Raw genomic sequence first — 23046 nt, 5'->3', positions numbered from 1 at the left:
TCCCATAAGGCCTGCACCCCTGAGTCTTCTCTTTACTGTTGTACATGAAACTGGTGTTGAGCGGGTAGAATTCAATGAAGCTGTCAGCTGAAGACTATTTCTCAAACTAGAGACTCTGATGTACTTATCCTCTTGTTTAGTTGTACATCTGACCTTCCACATCTCTTTCTGTCCTTGTTAGAGCCAGTTGTCCTTTGTCTTTGAAGACTGTAGTGTACACCTTTGTATGAAATCTTCAGGTTTTTGGCAATTTCAAGCATTGTATAACCTTCATTCCTCAAAACAATGATTGACTGATGAGTTTCTAGAGAAAGCTGTTTCTTTTTTGCCATTTTTGACCTAATATTGACCTTAAGACATGCCAGTCTATTGCATACTGTGGCAACTCAAAAACAAAAACAAACACAAAGACAATATTAAGCTTCATTTAACGAACCAAGTAGCTTTCTGCTGTGTTTGATATAATGGCAAGTGATTTTCTAGTACCAAATTAGCAATTTAGCATGATTACTCAAGGATAAGGTGTTGGAGTGATGGCTGCTGGAAATGGGGCCTGTCAAGATTTGATCAAAAATTACTTTTTTCAAAGAGCGATGGTGCTGTTTTTTACATCAGTAATGTCCTGACTATACTTTGTGATCAGCTGAATGCCACTTTGGTGAATTTAAGTACCAATTTCCTTCCGAAACAGAAAAATCTGTACATTATTCCAATTGTTTTTTTTTTTTTTTTTTTTTTTTTTGCATTATGGTAACGATCATTTATTTTTATTTTTTGCAAAAAATCTTAATGTTCCTTAAAATGGTCATACACAAAATATACTTTCTTATTTATTTATTTAAATAAATAAGGTAAAAATAACCCAGACATGTTCTCGACAGGTTTCGTGAAATTTACCCTTATGCCAGCTGCATATCCAGATTTACCACAAAATTACATTTTCCAGGACTTGTGTTTTTTCATTAACATAAACCTGACAATGGTCTGTCACTTGCACAGCACTGAAAAGGAGCAAGGGTGTGCATGCATTGACATAAACTGTGACTGTGAAATTAATTTTAGAGAATAGAGGCTAGTTGCTGAAGTAACGTCAGCTGACTAACATTCCAGACCTAGACAGGTGTCATGCAGAGAACATGATGTCCTCTAATATAATGAGCCTTCCTAAATGCCAGTGTTCATTATAACCCACACTCTTAGTATCAACCGACAGCCTGAATGTCAATACAGTACATACAACCTACTGTACATTCTATATATACTATATATACTTTTTTTTATGAATTATGAATAATGTGTATTGTGTGTGTATTGTATACTGTACAGTGTATGTTATTATTTGTATATTGTGTTGTGTGTAATTATGTGTACATAAGATTTTAAAATGTGTTGTGTTAATTTGATGTTTATTGTAAATTGGTATATGTCACATCACTGTCACGACTGCTATATTGATCGGAACTGCACCCAAGAATTTCACACACCATTGCACTTGTGTATATGGCTGTGTGACAATAAAAGTGATTTGATTTGATTTTTGATTTTGATTTCTTAGGGCAAGAGTAGAGCACAAGCTAAGGACTTTTTTTGTTCTTAAATAAAGGAGATGGATTTTTCTATCAAAACACAAGAAGCTTTTAAATATTTTAATTATATCATGGAAAAGGGTCTGATATTTTTCCATCTTCAAAAGCATCTCATTATATTTAAAAAATCAGAATCAAGACCTTACTTTTGAAGGACTCAATGCGTTGATCTTACCTTGCAGGCCTCAGTCAAGATGTCCATAACAGTGTGATGACTTTTCAGAAGAACTGTAACAGTCTGGTACTTTGGCATATAGACACAAGTTGGGGTTTCCTGGCTGCAATCCCACTGCCTGCCTTCAGGTGGCGCAATTGAGTAAATATTAGCCAAACTATCCAAGCGCTGTTAATGAAAACAGAAAGAGATGGGGAGGACAAAGCCTCTCTTTTATTCCCTATTTAGTTAGTTATAAACACAGGTAAAACAGGACACATTTTACTATTTATACCAATGACAAAAACTGTCCCAGTTTACTTCTATTCTTGCTTCACCCAACATTACTAAATGGTGTTTGCTAATTAAGGGTAGCATACTATTCCTTATATTATGGGTTTGAACAAACAAGTATTCAAATTTAGTGCACATTTCATCCTGCACCATTTGTGCTACAGACATACTTTAAATGATACCTAAAATCATGCGGCTTGCTGAGGAGGTGTGCTTTTACTTTTATAACTGAAGGATCTTATTATTTTTTCCTGGCAGACAATAAAATGGGCAAAAACTAATTCCATAATATTGACTTGAATTACAATTACATAACATTGAATGAAAGAGGGACCCAAGGGACCATAAAATCAGGCGTGAAGTGTCCCGATCTAAGGGGGAGAGATTGAAACCGTACCCAGCTGAGGCACATTCTGTCGCGGGGACGCTCATCCCTTGTGCGCGCACGCTCATCCCTTGTGCGCGCACGCTTAACCCTTGTGCGACCTTTGGGACATTTTTGTCTTTTTCATTTTTTTTTTTTTTTATCATTTTGGCTGTGTTAATGCCAACGGCATACATTTTGCCAAATGTGTGTATTTTTGGGGGAATTTTGATATTTCAACCTCAGTTCCGATAATACATCTATAATACGATATGTACACAAAATAGTTACTCTCAGGACCTTAAAGGCAAAAATGTCCCCCTTGAAAACCATTAAAACAGTAATATTTGATCCCAGTGACATTAAAGCATAAAATCATGAATTCTATGATATTATGCTTTCATTCCAGAGCCCTGGCTTCAAAATGTACATTTTTTATATTTTTCACCAGATGGCGCAATTTTTCCTCATGTTTAGCCTATGGAGCAAATACATCCTTTTTTCCTGTTTTCTGTTTGCTGTATTATAGAGCACTGCAGGCCAATTGAATAAATGATGCAGCTAAAATTGTGTGGGTTTGTTGGTATGGATGTCAAAGTGTGTTTTGTATGTGTGTACTGAGAAATGCGTGTGTGTGTGTGTGTGTGTGTGTGTTTGTGTGGGCAGGTTTAAGTGATTTACAAGGACTTTTTTTTAGGTAACAAACTGGTAATTACAAGGGTATTATGCTATAAATGTGGTTTATGAGGACATTTCTAGTGTTCCCATAATTCAAATCGCTTAGAAAACATACTAAACTATGTTTTATTGAAAATGTAAAAATGCAGAACGTTTTTTGTGAGGTTTAGGTTTAGGGGTAGGGTTAGGGGATAGAATCTATAGTTCTTACAGTATAAAAATCATTATGTCTATGGAGAATCCTCATAATGATAGCTGCACCAACATATATGTGTGTGTGTGTGTGTGTGTGTGTGCGTGCGTGCGTGTGTGTGTGTGTGAAAAACAACAGAGGCATTATGTAAACAAACTGGCATTTAAAGGGTTAAAATCCTTAAAATGAATGAATATTTGGTAGTTATGATCAGGACTGATGTTGGTTAAACAAATTAACTCATTGAAAGTGGAAAATAATATTAATATATCATATTATTATGGCAGTTTTTTGACAGACATTTTTGTCCTCTAATGACCTCTGAGTAACTTTTTTTTTAACTGAAGCACAAGGGTTAATGCAGCTAGATTATAACGTGATGGCTCACAACTTATTGAATCATAATATATGTCACTGTGCATTTCTTATCGTGAAGAAAATTGGCAATATGCAGCTTTATTAATAAGAGAGAGTTTCTTTTTTTGTGAGTTATAGATGGATTGAAGTGAACAGAAAGGTGAGAGAGGGTAGCCTTCGCCCCATTATACACTGCAACAAAATACGTTTTTGATTAGTTTTTGTTTTGGCTTGTTTTCCAATATAAATATCTAAAACTCCTTAAAAACAACATAAATTTTCTTTAGCAGCTATACTACAGATTTTTTTTATCTGAGAATGTTGAATATAATATTAAAAATACAAATATTTTAAAATATCTAAAAATCATTTAAAAAAGATTCATTCACCTGAGAAGCAGCATATAAGATATTTAGACTTGCTTGTAGAGAATAGATCTGTGTATTAAGTGTATTTTGTCTTTACTGAACTCGCAGAAGTATAACCAAGTGAAAAAATACACTTATATTTAAGATACATTCTCTTAAAGCAAGTCTAAATATCTTATATGTTGCTTCTCAAGTAAATGTATCTTGTTTTAAGGATTGTTAGACAATTTTAAATGGAAAACAAGACAAAAACACTTGATAACAATAGGATTTTTTGCAGTGAATTTCTTTACTGAATTAAACTTAATAAAAAGAAATGTTGAGGTATTTTTAAAAGATATATATATATATATATATATATATATATATATATATATATATATATATATATATATATATATAATAAAGTTACTAATTTTATCCAAATAATTCGTAAAAAATCAATTTAATAGAGGTATTGGTATTGATATCGGCGATACTGCCCTAAAAGTACTTGGTATCGGATCGAAAAGAAAATAAGAGGTATCGCCCATCCCTAGTGGGCGTTCCTACTACTGCCGCTCTAACGTTATTAGTGGACTGCACAACCGGCCATAGTAGCGTTGAAATGCTGTTTACAGATGATACTGCTGATACAACTCAGGGGCCGTTTACACGACAACGTTTTCAACTAAAAACGGAAAACTTTTTATGCGTTTTGGCTGTTTGTTTACACGACAACGGCGTTTTGGGGCCTGAAAAGGCAAACTTTTGAAAACGATGCCGTTATCGTCTCCATGTAAACATACAAAAATGCGAATTTGTGAAAACGATGACGTCATGCGCACACGTTTACGTGTTATATAAAGAATGATGGATTGATAGGCATCAATTTGAGATGTATAATTATCCATATGAATACTGGTGTCTGTGCAAATAACAATAATCAACAATTTATTCATTGGGAGTGTTTTGTATAGAGTGTGAACATTGTACAGTAGGCAGAACCAGCAATTTGAAAATCTTGAAATGAATGTATGGATTCAGATGGGAAAAATGTATTTGTATTTTAAATGTTATTTATTTACTTAATTTTATTTGATGTACCTTTCCCCTGCAATTCATTCACCCACCGCTTATGTATATAGCTTATAGACAGAGATGTGATGCCATGTACAGTATTCAGTTATATGCTTAGAATATGAAAACATGAGGCAGTGAAAATGCATGTTAGATCCAGTTTACACATGACCTCTCTCTCCGTCAGAAGATATCCGTATATCAGATTTCTGTCTGATATCCAAAACCAGCCAACATCAAAAGCTTGTTATGTTAACTTACTCTCTTACCAGCCCAAGAGTCAGCAGGGGCAATACAGGAGACGAAGTGATGGTAAAAATGAGTTTATTGAATAATCTTGAGAGTTCAGTCTATAGGCATGTGCGCAAGTACTTCAAAACAACATGCGAGACATTCTAAACTACAATGGCGGACTACAGGACTGTGTTTGTGCTGCTCAAGATTTTGAGTTTATTGACGCTTCTCCAGCAAAGTGTAGATTTACTGCATCACTAGTACTGCCAGCGATCGCCATCTTCATTGTTTGTATTCACCGCTCTGTGGAAGAATGCTTATGTGCGCAGGCGCGTAGAGTTTCTTTACAAAGTGACATCGCCAACTACTGGCCTGGCATGCATAATACAGCGTTTTTAGTCGTTTTCGCGGATCTGTGTGAACGGGGGTCGTTTTGACAACGTTGTCGTCTGTACGCGAAACTTTTCAAAAACGCAAAGGAAAACCTTTTCCGTTTTTAGTACATCGTTGTCATGTAAACCTACCCTAAGATATCATACTTATTCTATACGGAATCAGTTCTTTTGCCTCTAAAAATGCACATTCTGCAAGGGAGACCGTTTTATATAACCTGCAGCAGTGCTTAATGCATCATACCATTAAACAAGACGAACGTTATATCAATATATGAATCAAGCACACTCAGAATGCCGGCACGGTTCTCCACGCATCATTTTATTAGGTCATAAATATATATGTGGTTACAGACAAATGATATAAAACAGTGAATTCGCTCACAGAAACTTTTAACTTCTCTGTCTTGCCTGAACTCGAGTCGACTCCAGTACCTCACACTCACCCTGCCTGGAGACGGGTGGCGTAAGCTCCTCTGTCTTCACTCTCATTGGTAGTCGCTCGTCATTTTTTCAACTTTGTCTGAGAGGGACCTGGCAGAATGAGGCGGGGCTTACGTATGGGGCGGAGTTACACGTGTCGCCCCGCCCATAACAGTATCATTGGCTGGTTCATCTTTCATGATACATGATAGGAGATGTGGTCGTCGTTGCTGGTGTGTTATCATTGTTTGAGAGATACTGAATAGTTGAGCCAAACCATTTGATTATAATACTTGTATGTGATATTCAATCCTAAATTCCATGGATTTTATCCTACGTTAAAAGTGAGGAACAAATCGGGATTTGTAAAGGCTGAAACTGACGTGAAAATGTTCTTAAACCAATGGCAAATTAAAATTATGTAAATGTGTTTTTGTGTTTGATGCTCATGCCTGTATGCCTCATGCAATATTCCTTATTTTCCGCTGTTAAGGACTATTTATTGACTGGCGTTGGTTTCTGTGTGCATGTCAATTAGAAAGTACATTTTAGGCAGATGAGATAACGGAGCACACGTTTTTGGAACGAGGAGGAGAGATAATCCTTTACAGTCCTTCAAAGAAATTCATATGAATCAATTTTACGAGTGACAGCACCGCAACTATCTCAAGAATGGCATAATTTCCATCAGTTCATCAGCCTCTTGTTTGCTATTGTTGATGGCTTAAATTATAATGACTAAATTCCTAAAACGCAGACTAATCAATAGATCGAGCAGATACAGACGGTGTGCTTAAAGCAAACTTGATCAATGAAATAATCTATAATTAATCATGCAAAATAATCACTCGTGATGATGAGCTGTTCTGGCAGAAACCGGGAGACAAAAGTGCATGCATGCTCTCGGTTTTTTCGAGAATTGCCCGTTTCATACAACCACATGCCTTATGAACGAATGATTGAACGAACAACATGGGGTTTTGTATTCTGTCCCCAATATTAGGATATTTGAAAATACGTTTATATTACATCTTTATAACTTTTGTGAGAATTGGAGTGTAATTTACAGTTAATTTACAGTAGATGGCGCTGTTGGTGTTCATAACCCATATGTTGGGTTATAAATTAAACTGTTTATATAACACTGATACACTTTTTTCATTTTTACTCTATGGTAATATAATTTTTTTGTAACATATTTTATAAATAATTTAATTCATAAATAATTTCTCTAGCCATGCGTTATAATGGGCTTTGTGAAATTGCACAACTTTTTTTACAGATTTGAATGAGTTCATCAGTCCATGCGACTCAGTCCTACTACATTTGTTTGACACGTGAGGTACAACACAAAGTCACTTTTGACTCATAGCACTAAAATCTAAATTATCTTTTCTAATTATTTCAACACTGACCACGACCGCATTAGAGTTGATTCTTCGCCATAGTAGGATTAGTAATTTTGCCCTCCGCTTTCAACACGTCTAAAACAACAACAGGCTGCTCAAGCAGACTCCTACTACATCTGTTTGCAATGATCTGTGAGGTACAACAAAATTTTGTATCACTTAGGAGCCACAGCAGTATAATAAAAATTATCGGGCTACACTATTTTAAAATGCATCGCCTATCATGTACACCAATAAAAGATGACCGAGCCAATGAGAGTAAGTTATGGGCGGGGCGACACGTGTAGCCACGCCCCAATGCGTTGTCCCGCCATGTTGTGCGAAGCTGCAAGCCAGTGATACTTGACGCAGCGTTCATACTGCTAACTACTTTGTCGCTGTATGTTGCCAGTGGCTGGCGGTTAGGTCGCTAATGGTGTGTATGGATAGTCTAAACAGCACTGTTTCTTTACAATTAATATTATTATTAAAATATTAGTAAGGTTTTTAATATGGTACGTTTATTCACTATATCTGATCATTTATATGGTTTCGTTTGCTGTCATACATGTAACACATTTTCAAAACAAATTATTTAATAGTTAATAGTTAAAAGCTATTTGATGATTTAAACCTACTTGGAATCCCCACGATCTCAGATACACCTTTCCACGCATAATTTTTCTTAAATATGTCCCTGTTCGTGGGCAGAGACCTATCATATAACACTGGTAAATTGCTAACAGCAAGGATTAGCCTTTCCTCCATCTTTCCGTCACTGCAGGAGCTGAGAGAGAGAAGGATCACCTGAGCTTTACCATCTTCTCTCATATTGGCTGTCGCTCCCGAAAGTCGCTCTTCATTTGCATAAAGTTAAACATTTCTCAACTTTGTCGCGTCGCTGGACACGCCCACATCCGGTCGCCAATGGTCGCCGTCGCTCATATCACCGGAAGTCGCCAGCTCTCATTGAAAATGAATGAGATGAGGTCGTTTTGTCGCTGCGTGTCACTGGCAGTGTGATCGCCGCTTGACTTGTCTTGTCGCTCCCCACAGCGATCTCTGTCGCCAACGGTCGTGACAGCTCTTGTCACCGGAAGTCACTGTGCTCTCATTGAAAATGAATGGGATCGTGTTGCTTTGTTGCGCGAGGCCATTTGTGGTGTGATTGGGGAGTTAGTAACTAATTAGAACACCCTAGCAACTACCTAATAATGCCTTAGTAACTAGAACACCCTAGCACAGGGGTGTCCAAACTGCGGCCCGCCGACTGCTCTGGGTAGTTGCTAAGATTTTAGAAATAGAACAGATTTTGGCCCGCTATTGAGAAATTTAATTAAATGAATATTCTGTACACTGGGTGTCGCTATCAAGTGCAGCCACATTTCACAGCGCATCATCTCCACTAGTATGTTCTCTTTAGCTGCCACCAGCTTCATCCATTTGGAAGAGCTCAGGAGTTTGTAATGAACGGATTAAGCGCCATGAAAAAAGAATGATGCATTTGTGAAAGGATTGCTATCAGGTTAGATACTTTGCTCATGTAGCCTACTAGTTTTTGATAAATTGTCCCGACACCACCAAGCATCATGCAACTGAGTAGAGCTGTCATTGTGCGGCGGGAGCGGCCGCACAGAGTTTATTGACCACGCAGAGTTGCACGAGCCGAGCACACTTTCCTATAACATCTTCTGTAGCGCTGGGAAGATTAATTCATTGTAGTGATTTGGTTTGTTCTGATGTTTAATTGAAACATGAAAAATTATTCACAAACTTCCCAGTGCCATTTGAGAGTTAGGACATAAGAGAGGGCACAAGAAATTCACGGATCTCTCCCAGTACACGCAGGCTCACCATGCACTTGCGTGTCAACCAAGTTAAAGGGAGAGCAATCATTTTGATCAAAATCAAAAATTGTATTTGTAACAGAAGTAACAACAGAACAGAAACTAGGATTGAATTACTAATATACTGTATATATAGAGTAGTTCCTTGAATCACATAGCAGGAAAATATTATGATTAATATGATGCATCACACTTAGAAGCAGCTCTATGTGCACTCTCTTGCAGTGACACTGAATGGACTATAAATAAAAACACAATTCCAAGTGCACTGAAACTAACAAGCTATTTCCCAATATAATATTTCATATAATAATATTACATTGCATTGTCAGAAATTAACTTTTCCATAAAGGGGCCAATAATTGCAGAGTGTATTTAATTTTCAGGGGCATTTTTTATGTTTATGAGGGCATTTTTTCTAAACATACAAAAATGTACTGTGTCATTCTTTTATTTTTATTTATTTGTTTATTTATTATTTTATCCCCATTTCTCCCCAATTTGGAATGCCCAGTTCCCAATACTTACTAAGCCCTCGTGGTGGCGCAGTTCCTCACCTCAATCCGTGTGGCGGAGTACAAGCCCCAGTTGCCTCCGTTTCTGAGACAGTCAATCTGCACTTCTTATCACGTGACTCGCTGTGCATGACACCGCGGAGACTCACAGCATGTGGAGGCTCATGCTATTCTCTGAGATCCACACACAACTTACCACGTGCCCCATTGAGAGCGAGAACCACTAATCGCGACCATGAGGAGGTTACCCCATGTGACTCTACCCTCCCTAGCAACCGGGCCAATTTGGTTGCTTAGGAGACCTGGCTGGAGTCACTCAGCACACCCTGGATTCGAACTCGTGACTCCAGGGGTGGTAGTCAGCATCAATACTCACTGAGCTACCCAGGTCCCTTGTGTCATTCTTTTATTAAAAACATATTGTATGTCATACAGTCATAATGTGTAATGCTACTCTTAAAGTAGAATTTTAAGGACTATATCAGATGGTATATTAAAAGATATTGCGCCAACATTTTGAACTTTTTTTTTTTGGTAATTTTTGGGGGTATTTTTGCCCCCAGCCCCCCTTAATTTCTGACCCTGCATTTTATTGCAAGTGTTCTTGATGAGAGAAATATCCTTTATTAATACAAAATTTGATTTAAACTTGTATAATATTAAGCATAGAATATAAATATAATGCCATAGTGGCAATCTGCATCAAGCTTCTTTTTTTAAATTATTATTACAATGTAGAAAAGGTCTGGACAGCCCTGCCCTAGCAACTACCTAGAACAACCTAACAACTACCTAGCAACTAACTAGAACACCCTTGCAACTACCTAGAATACACTAACAACTACCTAGCAATGCCTTATCAACTACTAAGAACACCCTAGCAACTTCCTTCCAATGCCTTAGCAACTACCTAGAACACCCTAGCAACTGCATAGCAAAGGCTTAGCAACTACCTAGGACACCCTAGCAACTACCTAGCTATGCCTTAGCAACTAACTAGCAACGCCTTAGCAACTACCTAGAACACCCAAGCAACTACCTTGCAATGCCTTAGCAACTACCTAAAACACCCTAGCAACTACCAAGAACAGTAGTTCCCAACCTTTTTTCCAGGGGAACACTATTTTAACTTTCAAAATCCCGAACGACCCCTACCCAATGAAATTAAATTATTGACATGAACAGCATAATCATTTGTTATTTGCTGAATAAAATTAACACCGGCTCAATGAAAACAACGAGCAATATGCACGTTCAAAAGAATACATTTTCCTTGTAACAGGAGCAAAATATAATCTGTCAATGTAACTATCAATGCATCAGAGGAGAAATCTCAATTGTAGAAAGGTATTTGTTTTACTTAATCTATAAAACTTGGAAATATAAAACAAATAATTTAAGAACATTAATATTGTGGGATGGGATATTCTAGTCAAAAGGTCCCTGAAGTTCTGGGGTCTATTTTGATAGTACATGTTTTCCCAAAGGAAACAACTAACTTGCAATGTTTCAGCAACTACCTAGAACACCCTAGCAACTATAGAGCAAAGGCTTAGCAACTACCTAGGACACCCTAGCAACTACTTAGCAATGCCTTAGCAACTAACTAGCAACACCTTAGCAACTACACACCTGGAACAACCTAGCAACTGCATAGCAATGCACTAAAAACACTCAGAACATTTTAGCTGCACAGCAGCATCGCAGATGAGAGTTTTGCACAGACAAGAATCAGTCTTTAGAAATCATAAGTCTACTTGTATCTTCTTATTTATGATTAGTGTGATCCAAAGGATTTGCTTACAAACCCTAAAATAATATGATCTGATCTAGATACACTTACAGCTTTTTTTTTTAAAACCTTATTTTAAAACTATTTATGAATTCAAAGATTGACTAAATAGCTACAAAGCTTGTTCCATGACTCACAGTGTGGCTCCTACTGGTTGTTTAGATGCATAATTCTATGCTTGTTTAAGGATGTGTCACTAAATGAAACTCACACTGGAGATTAAGTCTCTAGTGTTGGAAACAAACATGCCTATCCACCTTCACACACCAAAGAAAGCACGTCACGTCTCGGTTCCAGAGGTACAGTGTCCACACATTTCACTCAATGAAGTAATGGCCTTTTTTAGAGAGGGAACACAGAGTTACCTCAGAAAAGTGTATAACTCCCTGCTTGTCCAGTCAGTGGTGTGAATGACGCTCTGACCAGCAGAATGACTGTGCATTTATTCAATACAGTAACGGTCAACTTTCCAAAATAGCAGCCAAGAGCAACCACCCAGCATACGCCTCTGTGTGTGGCTGTCAGCACCGCAACCCTGACTTAAAACTTTCCTCTCCAAAGTGGGAAAATCATTTATAGAGGCTAACCTTCACCAACACATGCTAAAGATGGAATGATGGAGAAAAGACTCTTGCTGTCTGGAGTAACCGCCATCCTTAAACACTGCCTCTTAGCAACTACTAACATACAAATCTTGGTGTTGGACACCATGGACCTAGTTATCATGGTTATGCAGAATGTTGAAGTGGCATTTGGTGAGGAACCACTGAAAGCCCTAAAATCACATATTTGACATGTCCCCATTAACAGAGCAGATCTGTTTTAAATTAGACTATTTTTAAATGAGAAATGATGACAGTTAGGGTCATTAAATACAACCCTAATTCCGAAAAATTTGGAACAGTATGGAAAATGCTAATAAAAACAAAAAGAAGTGACTTGTAATTTCCATTCACCCTGTACTATATTGAAAGCACAAAAACAACACATTATTAGATGTTTTATCTTATGAATTTAATTGTTTTATATATACATATATATATATATATATATATATATATATATATATATATATATATATATATATATATATATATACACACACACATATATATATATATATATGTGTGTGATTGCAACACACTTCAAAGAAATTTGGACAGTGGTATGTTTAGCACTGGGCAACATCATTTCTTCTAATAAAACTTAAGCATTTGGGCACTGAAGACACAAGTTTGTTAAGTTTAGAAAGTGGAATTTTCCCCCATTCATCCATTATGCAGTTCTTCAGCTGCGCAACTGTACGGGATCTTTGTTGCCATATTTTACGCTTCATAATGCGCCACACATTCTCAATTGGAGCACCCGCATCTGCTTACACAGCCATTCACTAGTAATCCAGGCAGAAAGTGGTTTGACGTTGTCCTGCTGTTAAATTCAGGGACGTCCCTGGAAAAGACAGCATCTAGGTGGAAGTATATGTTGCTCCAAAATCTGTACATATCTTTCTGCATTAATGGTGCCCTCAAAGATGTAAGCGTTACCCATGCTATTAGCACAGAAACACCCCCATACCATAACAGACACTGGCTTTTAAACCTGATGCTGAGAACAGTTTGATGGTCCATTGGCCCGGAGAACAGAATGGCTGTATTTTTCAAAAACTATTTGAAATGTGGACTTGTCGGACCAAAAAACCCAATTCCACTGTTCTATTTTCTATCTCAGATGAGACCGAGCCCAGAGAAGTCGGCAGCGCTTCTGGACAGTGTTGATGTATGGCTTCTGCTTTGCATAAGTAAAGTCTTAACTTGCATCTGTGGATGCAACCGCAAATGGTGTTGACTAACAAAGGTTTACTAAAGTAATCCCAAGCCCATGTTCATGATATCCATCACAGATGAATTTTTTTAAGACGGTGACATCTGAGGGATCGGAGATCATGCGCATTCAGAAGTGGTTTTCAGGCTTTCCCTATATGCACCGAGATTTGACTGGATTCCTTGAATCTTTTAATTATATTGTGCACTGCAAAGGGTGAAATTACCAATTTGTAATTTGTCTTTGGGGAACATTGTTCTCAAAGCACTGGATTATTAGCTGATGTATCTGTTGGCAATCTGGCGAACCTCGACCCATCCTTGCTCTTGAAGCATTAGGCTTTTTTTATATAGGCTCCTTATACATAAAACAATTACCTCACTGGTTTAACATCTCCTTGTCATTTCAACTTGTCAGGTTGTTATTAGTCCTAAATTACCCCTGTCTAAACTTTTTGGGAGTGTCTTAATCAATGGACTTGAAATGAGTGTATATATAAAAACAAAACAAAATGTAATTCACAAGATAAAACATCAAATAATGTGGTGTTGTAGTGCTTTCAATATAGCACAGGATGAATAATATTTACAAATAACTCATTTTTGTTTTTATTAGCATTTTCCATACTGTCCCAACTTTTCTGGAATTGGGCTAGATTATATGTTATATATGCATAAAAGCAGTTACAGAAATACTCAAACCAGCCCATCTGGTACCAACAATTATCCATGCGATCATCTAATCAGCCAATCGTGTGGCAGCAGTGCAGTGCATAAATCATGCAGATACGGGTCAGGAGTTTCAGTTAATGTTCACATCAACTATCAGAATGGGGGAAAAATATGATCTCAATTATTTGGACCGTGGCATGATTGTTTGTGTCAGATGGGCTGGTGTTAGTATTTCTGTAACTGCTGATCTCCTGTGATTTTCACGCACAACAGTCTCTAGAATTTACTCCGAATGGTGCCAAAAACAAAAAACATCCAGTGAGCGGCAGTTCTGCAGATGGAAATGCCTTGATGAGAGAGGTCAACAGAGAATGGTCAGACTGGTTCGAACTGACAAAGTCTATGATAACTCGGATAACTGCTCTGTAAAATTGTGCCGCTGTTTTGGTGGCACAAGGGGGACCTACACAATATTAGGCAGGTGGTTTTAATGTTGTGGTTGATCGATAAACAATCAATCAGCAATCAACATCAAATAAAACAAAGCATCTTCTAGTGGTAAAAAAAAACAACAACAAAACTGTATTTCACTTATACAGTATCTTACCTCAAAACTACAAGGAGGAATAGTGTCTAGATGTCCTACACCATCACTTTCAAAGATCTGAAACAAAGGGGGAAAAAACAATCACTACACAGTGTTTAAGAATCTTAGTAATTTTCTGTCAGGCAGAACAGAGCCATGGTAACAAATATTCATTTTGACAAGCTGACAAACTATCATTTAGTTTCTAAATAAAAAGCAAATTTCTTGTAGTGAATTCTTAAAAGCTTTTAAGGCTTCACTGGAAGTAAAGAGCACTATAATGGTTAGTTGGATAAATATTCAAGTTGAATGTTCAAAGAGGAGACTTGTATGGTCATGTAAAATGAGCAGTATCATACACTCAAAAAATAATGTATTTTATGCATTTTAATGTAATAAAATTCCATCAAATAAAATTAGTAATCTTTATCAAAATAATATAAGAAGCATTTAATATGAACTAAATATTTTAAGTTTTATTAATTTAATTTTGTTTAAAAATTACACAATGCAATTTGATGGAATTTTGTTATGAAATTGAAACTGTATGAAATTGTAAATGGTATTATTTACATTTTTTGCTGCCTTGTCTTTAAGACTGATGTATGTGTACACAGCCTCTTCACATTTGAAATGAGATATACTGCTGCATACACCCAAAGAGATGTGGGTTTGTTGTGAGCTTCTTTCCCCATCTTTCAATAACAGCCTTTTTGCAAAGCCTGCATTACATTGCTTTGTTTCAATAGATGGTCTTTTGGAGTGCGGAGGAAGTTTGGCGATCCAAAACTCCACTTGTGATGGTGCACTGAATTTATTCATTTAATTATTTTAACCTTAAAAGATAAAAAATAAAATAATTCCCCATAATCTGACCCTTAGCTCCTTATAAATGACAAAACCTGAAAGCAATTTGTATCTGACGCAAATACTGTACACGCCCTGTTGGAAAGTCCAGCTTAAGCTGATAGACCAGGCTGGACCAGCAACAAACAAGGTTTCATGTTCCAGCCAATGACCAGTGTAGAGATATCAGCTACCAGTTCCAAAACACAGCAACTACCAGCTTCAGATGCACTTTCCAGCAGGGAGACCAAAAGGGAGGGACAAAGGGAACCCAATTTAGAGGCTAATTTAGAGGCTAATATGAGATATCGGTGAACATGATTACTGTCAAGGACAAGTAACTAATGATTTGCTTCTTTATGAAAGGAAGACCAAACACAGGCTAAAAGGTTGACTGTTTAATTTTAAGATAGCAAGAGAAAACAGAGAGAGAGGCGGGGAGACACACACACACACAAAAAAGACACACACACACACAAAAAAAAGACTTGATGGCTATTGTAGCATCCTTAGTAAAAGGTTGGCCCCTTTAATATTTAGCAATTAGCGAAAGGCTCTTACACAAATCATCTGTGTGTAACTGCAGGGAAGAGTACAGAAGGCTGCAATTTACCACATATGGCTTTTAATAATTTATAATACATTTCTCCCTCTGTCTGTTTCCACACCTCTGCCTTCTGTGGTGTGAAATGAAATTGGGGCTCGTTAGGCATTACACAACACATGTCAGAGAGCGACAGGGACTCCATGACAATGACAGGGGCCATTTATTTATTTTGGGCCCCATGAGATGCTATGGGATGACATGTGCGTGCATTGGTGGTAGAAGCAGGGGGGGACAATAGGTCTGTTCCGAAACATAGCGAGATGCCTTTCTGTTCTGCCTAGTGCCTACAAAAAGAGCTGACTTCAGAGGCAGCATCCAAACCAAAACAGAACCTCTTTCAGTCCATTTGAATGCCATTCGCAACCCATTTTACTTCTGTAATCTTATGTATTTCTGAGTGAAAAAGGATATTCAATGAGAAAAATGAAAGTAGGGATAGTGTGCACAGAGGAATCGGCACAACAAGACCAGAAATGTGCATTAAAAAAACATTTATATTTTGATTTTATGTTGACTTTCAGCTAACACCATTTCATGTTAGCAGATGCTATCTGCACCCTGGTGGAAATAAAGGTAGTTGCAATTTACTCTCCTGTGCAAATAGTATTTAACTACTGACACACACTATAGGGGCATCACTGCAGCATGTTTATTGTGTTTATTTAGAGTCCCACAGACTCACTACACCAACCCCTACCCCTACATCTAACCCCAACCTTGCTTTACAAAAATTAACCATGGTTTTACTACAGTAACCATAGTATCACCGTGGTATTTTCTAGTAAAATCATAGTAACCACAAAATTAAAAATGGTTACTAAATTAACACCATATAAATGCAGTAAATACATGGTTAATTGCATGAAAATAATATTACTTTAGTAAAACGAGCTTTATATTATTTTATATTTAATATTATACATTAAGTAGTATTAAAGAAAATATGAATTATGCAGACAGGAAACAGAATGGGGAAAAGAGTGGGACAAAGGCCCAATAGCTTGAAAAAATAGCTTGAACTATTTCAAGTCATATTTTTTAGTATTAAATGGAATATCTCTACAATTGGCATTACTCTCTCCTCTTTCCGCCATCTTGATTTATTTTATTTTTTTTACCGATGCTTGCCGCAATGCATTGCCTTGGGTTGCCTCTGTAAAGAGTACATGATATGCTGCAATACAATTTGGCCAAAACAAGACATATTGAACAATATTAGGTATCATAGGAACTGCCTTTGGTGGAGCGCCTACAATGCCTTAAAATGCTGTCTAGGTAGGCTGCTCAGTAAGTTTTGGAACAGAGATGTTATGTCACGGTCAACAAAGGGCAAACTTGAAACGCATCTATATTGCTACATTGAGCCATGCTATACCAGCTGTGGTCCAGTAAACTAGAATTCCTTACCTGAGGAAGACCACTGTAAGAACAGCAGCTCAAACCAATGAAATCCTTTTCATAGGACAGAATGAAAAAACAACATGAGGGACCTTCCACCTTTTATGCAGACCAAAATGCTTTACTGGGTGGAAATGAAGTGCAACAGACTCAACAAAACAAGCATGAGTTATTTGCTATTTAGTTGCCACTTTTTATTCAAAACTGCATACATAACTCTAATTGTCAGGACAGTCCCCCCAGAGCAAAATGCTGTTAAACGCCTTGCTCAAGGGCACAGCCATGACAGGAAATCTATAAAATTCACCTCACCTCATGGGTCTCCCCTCCCTGGGTTTAAAAACACACAGTCCAATGCAGTTCTTCAACTACTACTATATCACTGTTATTACCACAATGCAGTAAAATCTCAACAGGGAAGAAAAAATAACATCATCAGCTTCATCAAGATCTCAAAGCTTTACAACTGGTAACCAGATATGAATCCCTGCATCTGAAAATAGACCTCTTATTATCTCCAACAGTGCATTTCTGGGAAGGAGGCGGAGATGGAAGAATTAACAACATCGGTAATCCTATCAGCACCGTAATTACTACCTTTTAAGAGTCCTTATTTATCAAAGTCCTTTTTTTTTTTTTTTTGCACCTGTGGGAGGAATTTACCATCAGCATGACACATAAATTTACATCAGGATGTTTTAACACTTGAGTTCTCTTTAAAAGAAACAAAACCAGACTCCTTTGAAGGAATAGTTCACCCAAATATGAAATTCTCTCATTATTTACTCACCTTTGGTTTAATCAATGTCTTGGGTGATAACAGACCAAAAAGTAACTCCTTTTTCACTATCAAGTCTCCTCGGTGTGATCATGATTTGAAGCTCGATTACACTTCCTCGCACTTGATGCATGTTCCGCAGAAGAAAGAAAGTCATAAGAGTTAATGATGAGAGAATTATCATTGTTGAGTGAACTATTCCTTTAAGTGAATCAAAAGGTGAACTGAGTGAAAAAGAACCAAGGTTCCTTTGCATTCACACTTTACATGACCTTTTTAACCTTCTTTAGATGGGATCGGGTCTCAGTCCAGTTTCCATTCACACTATTGTTTTCTGGAATCTAAAACATTTGAGTTTCGGGGGCGTAAGCGGACCAGCACCCAAGATCTGTGTTTGGTTTGCTTTAAAGGGTTCGATAGTGTTTACATATTAGCCAAAATTCTTGCAAACTGTTTCAGACACCTGAAAAGAAGTGCCGAAACACCCTAAAAAAAACATAGAATGTGGAAAATACAGTAAATGTACTTTGCATGTGTTTGTCAAGGCTGGCTAAATCATACAGGGTGGGGGTAATACCTGTGAAACGGAGGGCTTTTTTTCATGACCCCGCTTGGTAAGGGTATCCAGGCCCTTGAGGGACGAAAAGACCCCTTTCTTACTGCGATCTCGGAGGGACAGAGACAGAGAACGCTTTCGCATTGTGGCCTCATCTCTGGAACAGATCTGAATGACAAGAAGAGGTCAACTACACTGGTTTTCAAGGTTTATATGTGGATAACTCAGATAAAGCGACTAACCAGCGCATGGAAGGAGGAGACAGAGAAAATTCCCAGTCGGGCAAGTGCTGATTTGGTTAGGCGGCTGGCAGTGGCCAGAAGACTCTTGGGGTTGGGTAGCTCACCCCCCTGCAGACTGGCCAGGTAGCAGCGCATGCGGAACAGGTCCATGTTGAAGCGCTCAAGGTTTTGCTCCCACTGTTGGATCTGTCCACAAATGAAAACACTAGTTAATGAGGAAAAGCATCTTATCAGCCAACTGACAAACAGCTGCCCTACACAATTATTTAATTACATGTATTGGTTTATTTAAAAAGTGATTTACAGTGGATTCAAGGTATAAGGTGTGGTCACATTTACCTTGCACAGTGAAATTCCACGGGCGAAGAAGGCGTAGACGGATGTGGAGCACATATGAAATCCGCAAAAAACGTATTACCAAGCAGCCTCTTTTTAATGCTGCACTTTATTTTCTGGGAGACTGAAGTTATAAAGAAACTTGCTGCTTAAATGACATCCTGGTCCATTGCAAATATTCAGTGCAGCTATGTATGAAGCACAGCACACACAGAGGTCACTAAGCAAAGTCCTATTGGTCAACACAGCGAATTCATGTGTCAAAGCTTACCAAACTTGAAATCCATATGAAATCCACAAGGGAAAATTCTTCGCCACTGATATTCCATCACGCGAAATTCCTGATCTCGTGGATTCCCATTGAGATATGTGTATTTTGGCAGCAAAATTTCGCACTGCAAAAGTAAATGTGACCACGCCTTTAGAATGTGTTTTCTGGGAATCAAACTCATTATCCTGGCATTGCAAGCTCCATGCTCTACAAGTTAAGCTACATGAACACTAGTCTCAGCTTCAGATTGCTTGCCCCATTCCGTTCCCTAGATTTACCAAAGTTTGCCAGGTTGGTGACATCAAATCTTAAAAACATTTTCAGGGTTTTGTTTGAGCTACCTAGTTGCAAGTAAACTACATAACTACTAACACGGAATGGTGAGCCCTGGGTCCCGCGGTTCCTTAATGCACCCTGACCATTGTGGTTGGGTTCAGGTCAGTTTTTCATTTATAACTTCAGATTCAGGTCGGGTTTGCGTTTGTAATTAAGGACAACGACAGGTAGGAACAGGAGAGTTAGGGGTTGTTTACATCAAATGCATTTTTTGCATCTGTGCCATTTTTCGGACGTCTTTGACCGTTGTGCCATGTCTCGCTGTTTTTACACTGTTACACGGGATTCCAGATTGTTCTTCACCTGGTAAAGTTTCAGGACTCGATAAACGTTTTTTTTTTTCTTTTTTACTCTGATATGCTGAGGGGTTTAAAATTACAGTTAAATATACTGTTTCAAATGTTGCCTAGAACAAAAATACAGCATATTGCAACATATTTATTTGCTTGTAAAAGAAATGATAAAAAGAGTGAGTGATTTCAGGTAAAGGTTGGGTTTGGGCTTAAGATTTGACGGTACTGGTCGGGTCAGTTCACATGGTCTCAGGTACGTGCTGGGTTCGGGCTTCAACTTAATGCCCATGCAGACCTCTAGTATATATCTATGACATCCCTGGCCCTAAACAGTACATGTTAAGCAATCAGTCAGAGTTTGTATTATTTTGATGTCAGACAGCCAGCTCTTCATGTCTAAGTGGGCACATCTTGGCCAGAATTGATAGCAATATCGACCAGACCTTTAGCCAGAGCTGTTAACACAAATATCTTGCTATGCAAGACTACAAGAGCACTACATTAACACATTTCGGAAGGTATGTTTTCCAGTATGGTGGCAGAAACAGCTTGAGAGATGCATCTTTGTGGCTGTAATTACTCTCAGATGATATCATTTGTAATAAAAGACATGGGGGAAACCATTTGGGGGCAATGGTTCTCCAACCCAATAACTCACTCTTTTGATGAAGCACACATATAAAGAATAAGAGAATAGGCCAGGGCCATTAATTGCAAAGTTCTTTGAACATTTCTCATTTTGCTAATAAAGGGAGATATAGCATTTGATGATGTTTGTTTTAATAGTACAAGTTATTCTTCATCATTACATGCTGTCCACTTTTTATTTTAAAATATTTATTTGAATTAGCAATACAAGATTTCATATATAGCAATGAGCATCAGACGTAGATAAAGAAACATTTACACTACTTGGCAAAATGAGCATTTTGGGCATTTACTTTGCTTTATCTGTTGATTTGATGCTTTGTTTTAGCCTTAGTCAGCATCTTTGAAACCACTTCCAATGAGTTTGACGACTCTTTTAGCTCAACCACATGCAATTAAACCAAGCATAATGAGACTGGACAGAGATCAGACATTGTGCTATGAGCTCATGGGAACCTTCCCCTCCCCCATAGTGGATTTTAGGAGAGTGACACTGGACACTGGCATCCACCCATTACTACAAAAGAGAGTCCATTAAGACCATATTGGCTTGCCACATTCGTTGAAACCAATTTGAGAAGTTTCTTCTAATTGTTTCTCAGGATATTTGATATCAGCTGATAGGTACTTGTGTGGATTAGGTGGGGAAAAAGATAGCTGTAAGATCGCTCTAGTTGAATGTATTGGAGCTCTAGAAGTCCCTAGTCCAACAGTTTGTTTACTGATCATCTCATGTATTTTGCACACAAATGTGGCTAGAGCTGGCTCAAGTCATCAGTACCAATCTGATTGACTGGATTTAAGCAATTTACAGGAATCAGGGTGCACCAGTCCCCCTGGAAACACTGTCGTGTCTAAAAGAGACCAGTGTCATCAAGTCTCTGAAAAATACTGAAGAGTTTTGTTTGAGACAAAGCAAGTAAGGTAGATAGATATCCATGAGCAGAACTGTATATTCTGCTTTGTTTTCCGAGTTATAAATGTTAAATAATCTGAACTTATTTCTTTTGTACGGACAAAAAGACACATTTCCACTAATTTATTCTGTGTTTTCTGTACAACTGTTGTGCCATTATTTGAATAAAGAGAGTTTTTTTTTCTTTTTTTCTCATGTTGGTCTATCACTGTGGTATGAACTATTCAGTGTTGGGAAAGCTACTTTGAAACTCCAGATTCTCAAACTACAAGCTACTCATAACTTAAAGTAGTTAAACAACAGTCAAGCTGCTTTTTCAAAAAGTAGTTAGCTACACTACAAGCTACTAACAAAAAGTCAATTTCAGTCATGACAACTCTCGGAAAGATTTAGCATGTTAATGTGCATATGACATATTGATAGGATACCGCTCTTGGTGGACTAGATTTGCTATGCTGCTGCTGCAGAGCAGGTACGGAGACTTGCTGCAGCTAGAAAATATTCATACATATGGAGTTAAGCATGTGGACATGTTGCTGCTGCTGCACAGTTAGACAAAATGCAAGACATGCTACATCGAGCATGTATGACATGATGCTGCACTATTATGCAAATACAATCCCCATATAGCAGATCTAGACATATGGTGCTGGGGTGAAGGTGGGTTTCAGAGAAAAAAAAAACTCTTGCAGCACATTGCAATGAGATCGGCTTATCTGCGAAACTGGGAAATTTAAATGTTAGATAAAAAGAGAGATGCAATTTTATTGACTGCTGCATTATATGTCAAAGAACCAATGAGCTTACACCATGCGAGCCGATCGGCTTAATATGTCGCATGTGAGCGAGCCAATTGGCCAACAGATAAAAAGTTTAAAAAACCTAGCACCTTGCACCACATAGAGTTTCATGGCTGAACTTTGGTCAGCAAAGCTATTAAAAAATAAAATATTTTAAGATATAAACTCAGCAAAAAAAGAAATGTCCCTTTTTCAGGACACTATATTTTAAAGATAATTTTGTAAAAATCCAAATAACTTTACAGATCTTTATTGTAAAGAGTTTAAACAATGTTTTCCATGCTTGTTCAATGAACC

At 37.6% G+C, this 23046-nt stretch overlaps 1 protein-coding gene across 4 annotated transcripts in view; it reads right to left on the bottom strand.

Annotated features, from left to right (window-relative positions):
- Window positions 1-23046, bottom strand: part of tiam2a (TIAM Rac1 associated GEF 2a) — a 187359-nt gene that overhangs the window by 66016 nt on the left and 98297 nt on the right. For 3 of the 4 annotated variants that reach the window (XM_051646173.1, XM_051646174.1, XM_051646172.1), the window contains exons 7-11: window positions 19150-19335; window positions 18929-19075; window positions 17583-17627; window positions 14744-14800; window positions 1762-1929 (exon numbers count right to left, since the gene is read on the bottom strand). In XM_051646173.1, coding sequence (XP_051502133.1) covers window positions 1762-1929; window positions 14744-14800; window positions 17583-17627; window positions 18929-19075; window positions 19150-19335 — 603 coding nt within the window. The remainder of the gene's footprint in view (window positions 1-1761; window positions 1930-14743; window positions 14801-17582; window positions 17628-18928; window positions 19076-19149; window positions 19336-23046) is intronic. The other variant, XM_051646175.1, reaches the window with a different exon arrangement.

This window comes from Myxocyprinus asiaticus, chromosome 20 (genome assembly GCF_019703515.2).
Source record: "Myxocyprinus asiaticus isolate MX2 ecotype Aquarium Trade chromosome 20, UBuf_Myxa_2, whole genome shotgun sequence".
Lineage (NCBI taxonomy): Eukaryota > Metazoa > Chordata > Actinopteri > Cypriniformes > Catostomidae > Myxocyprinus > Myxocyprinus asiaticus.
This window is presented reverse-complemented; position numbering and strand designations above follow the sequence as displayed.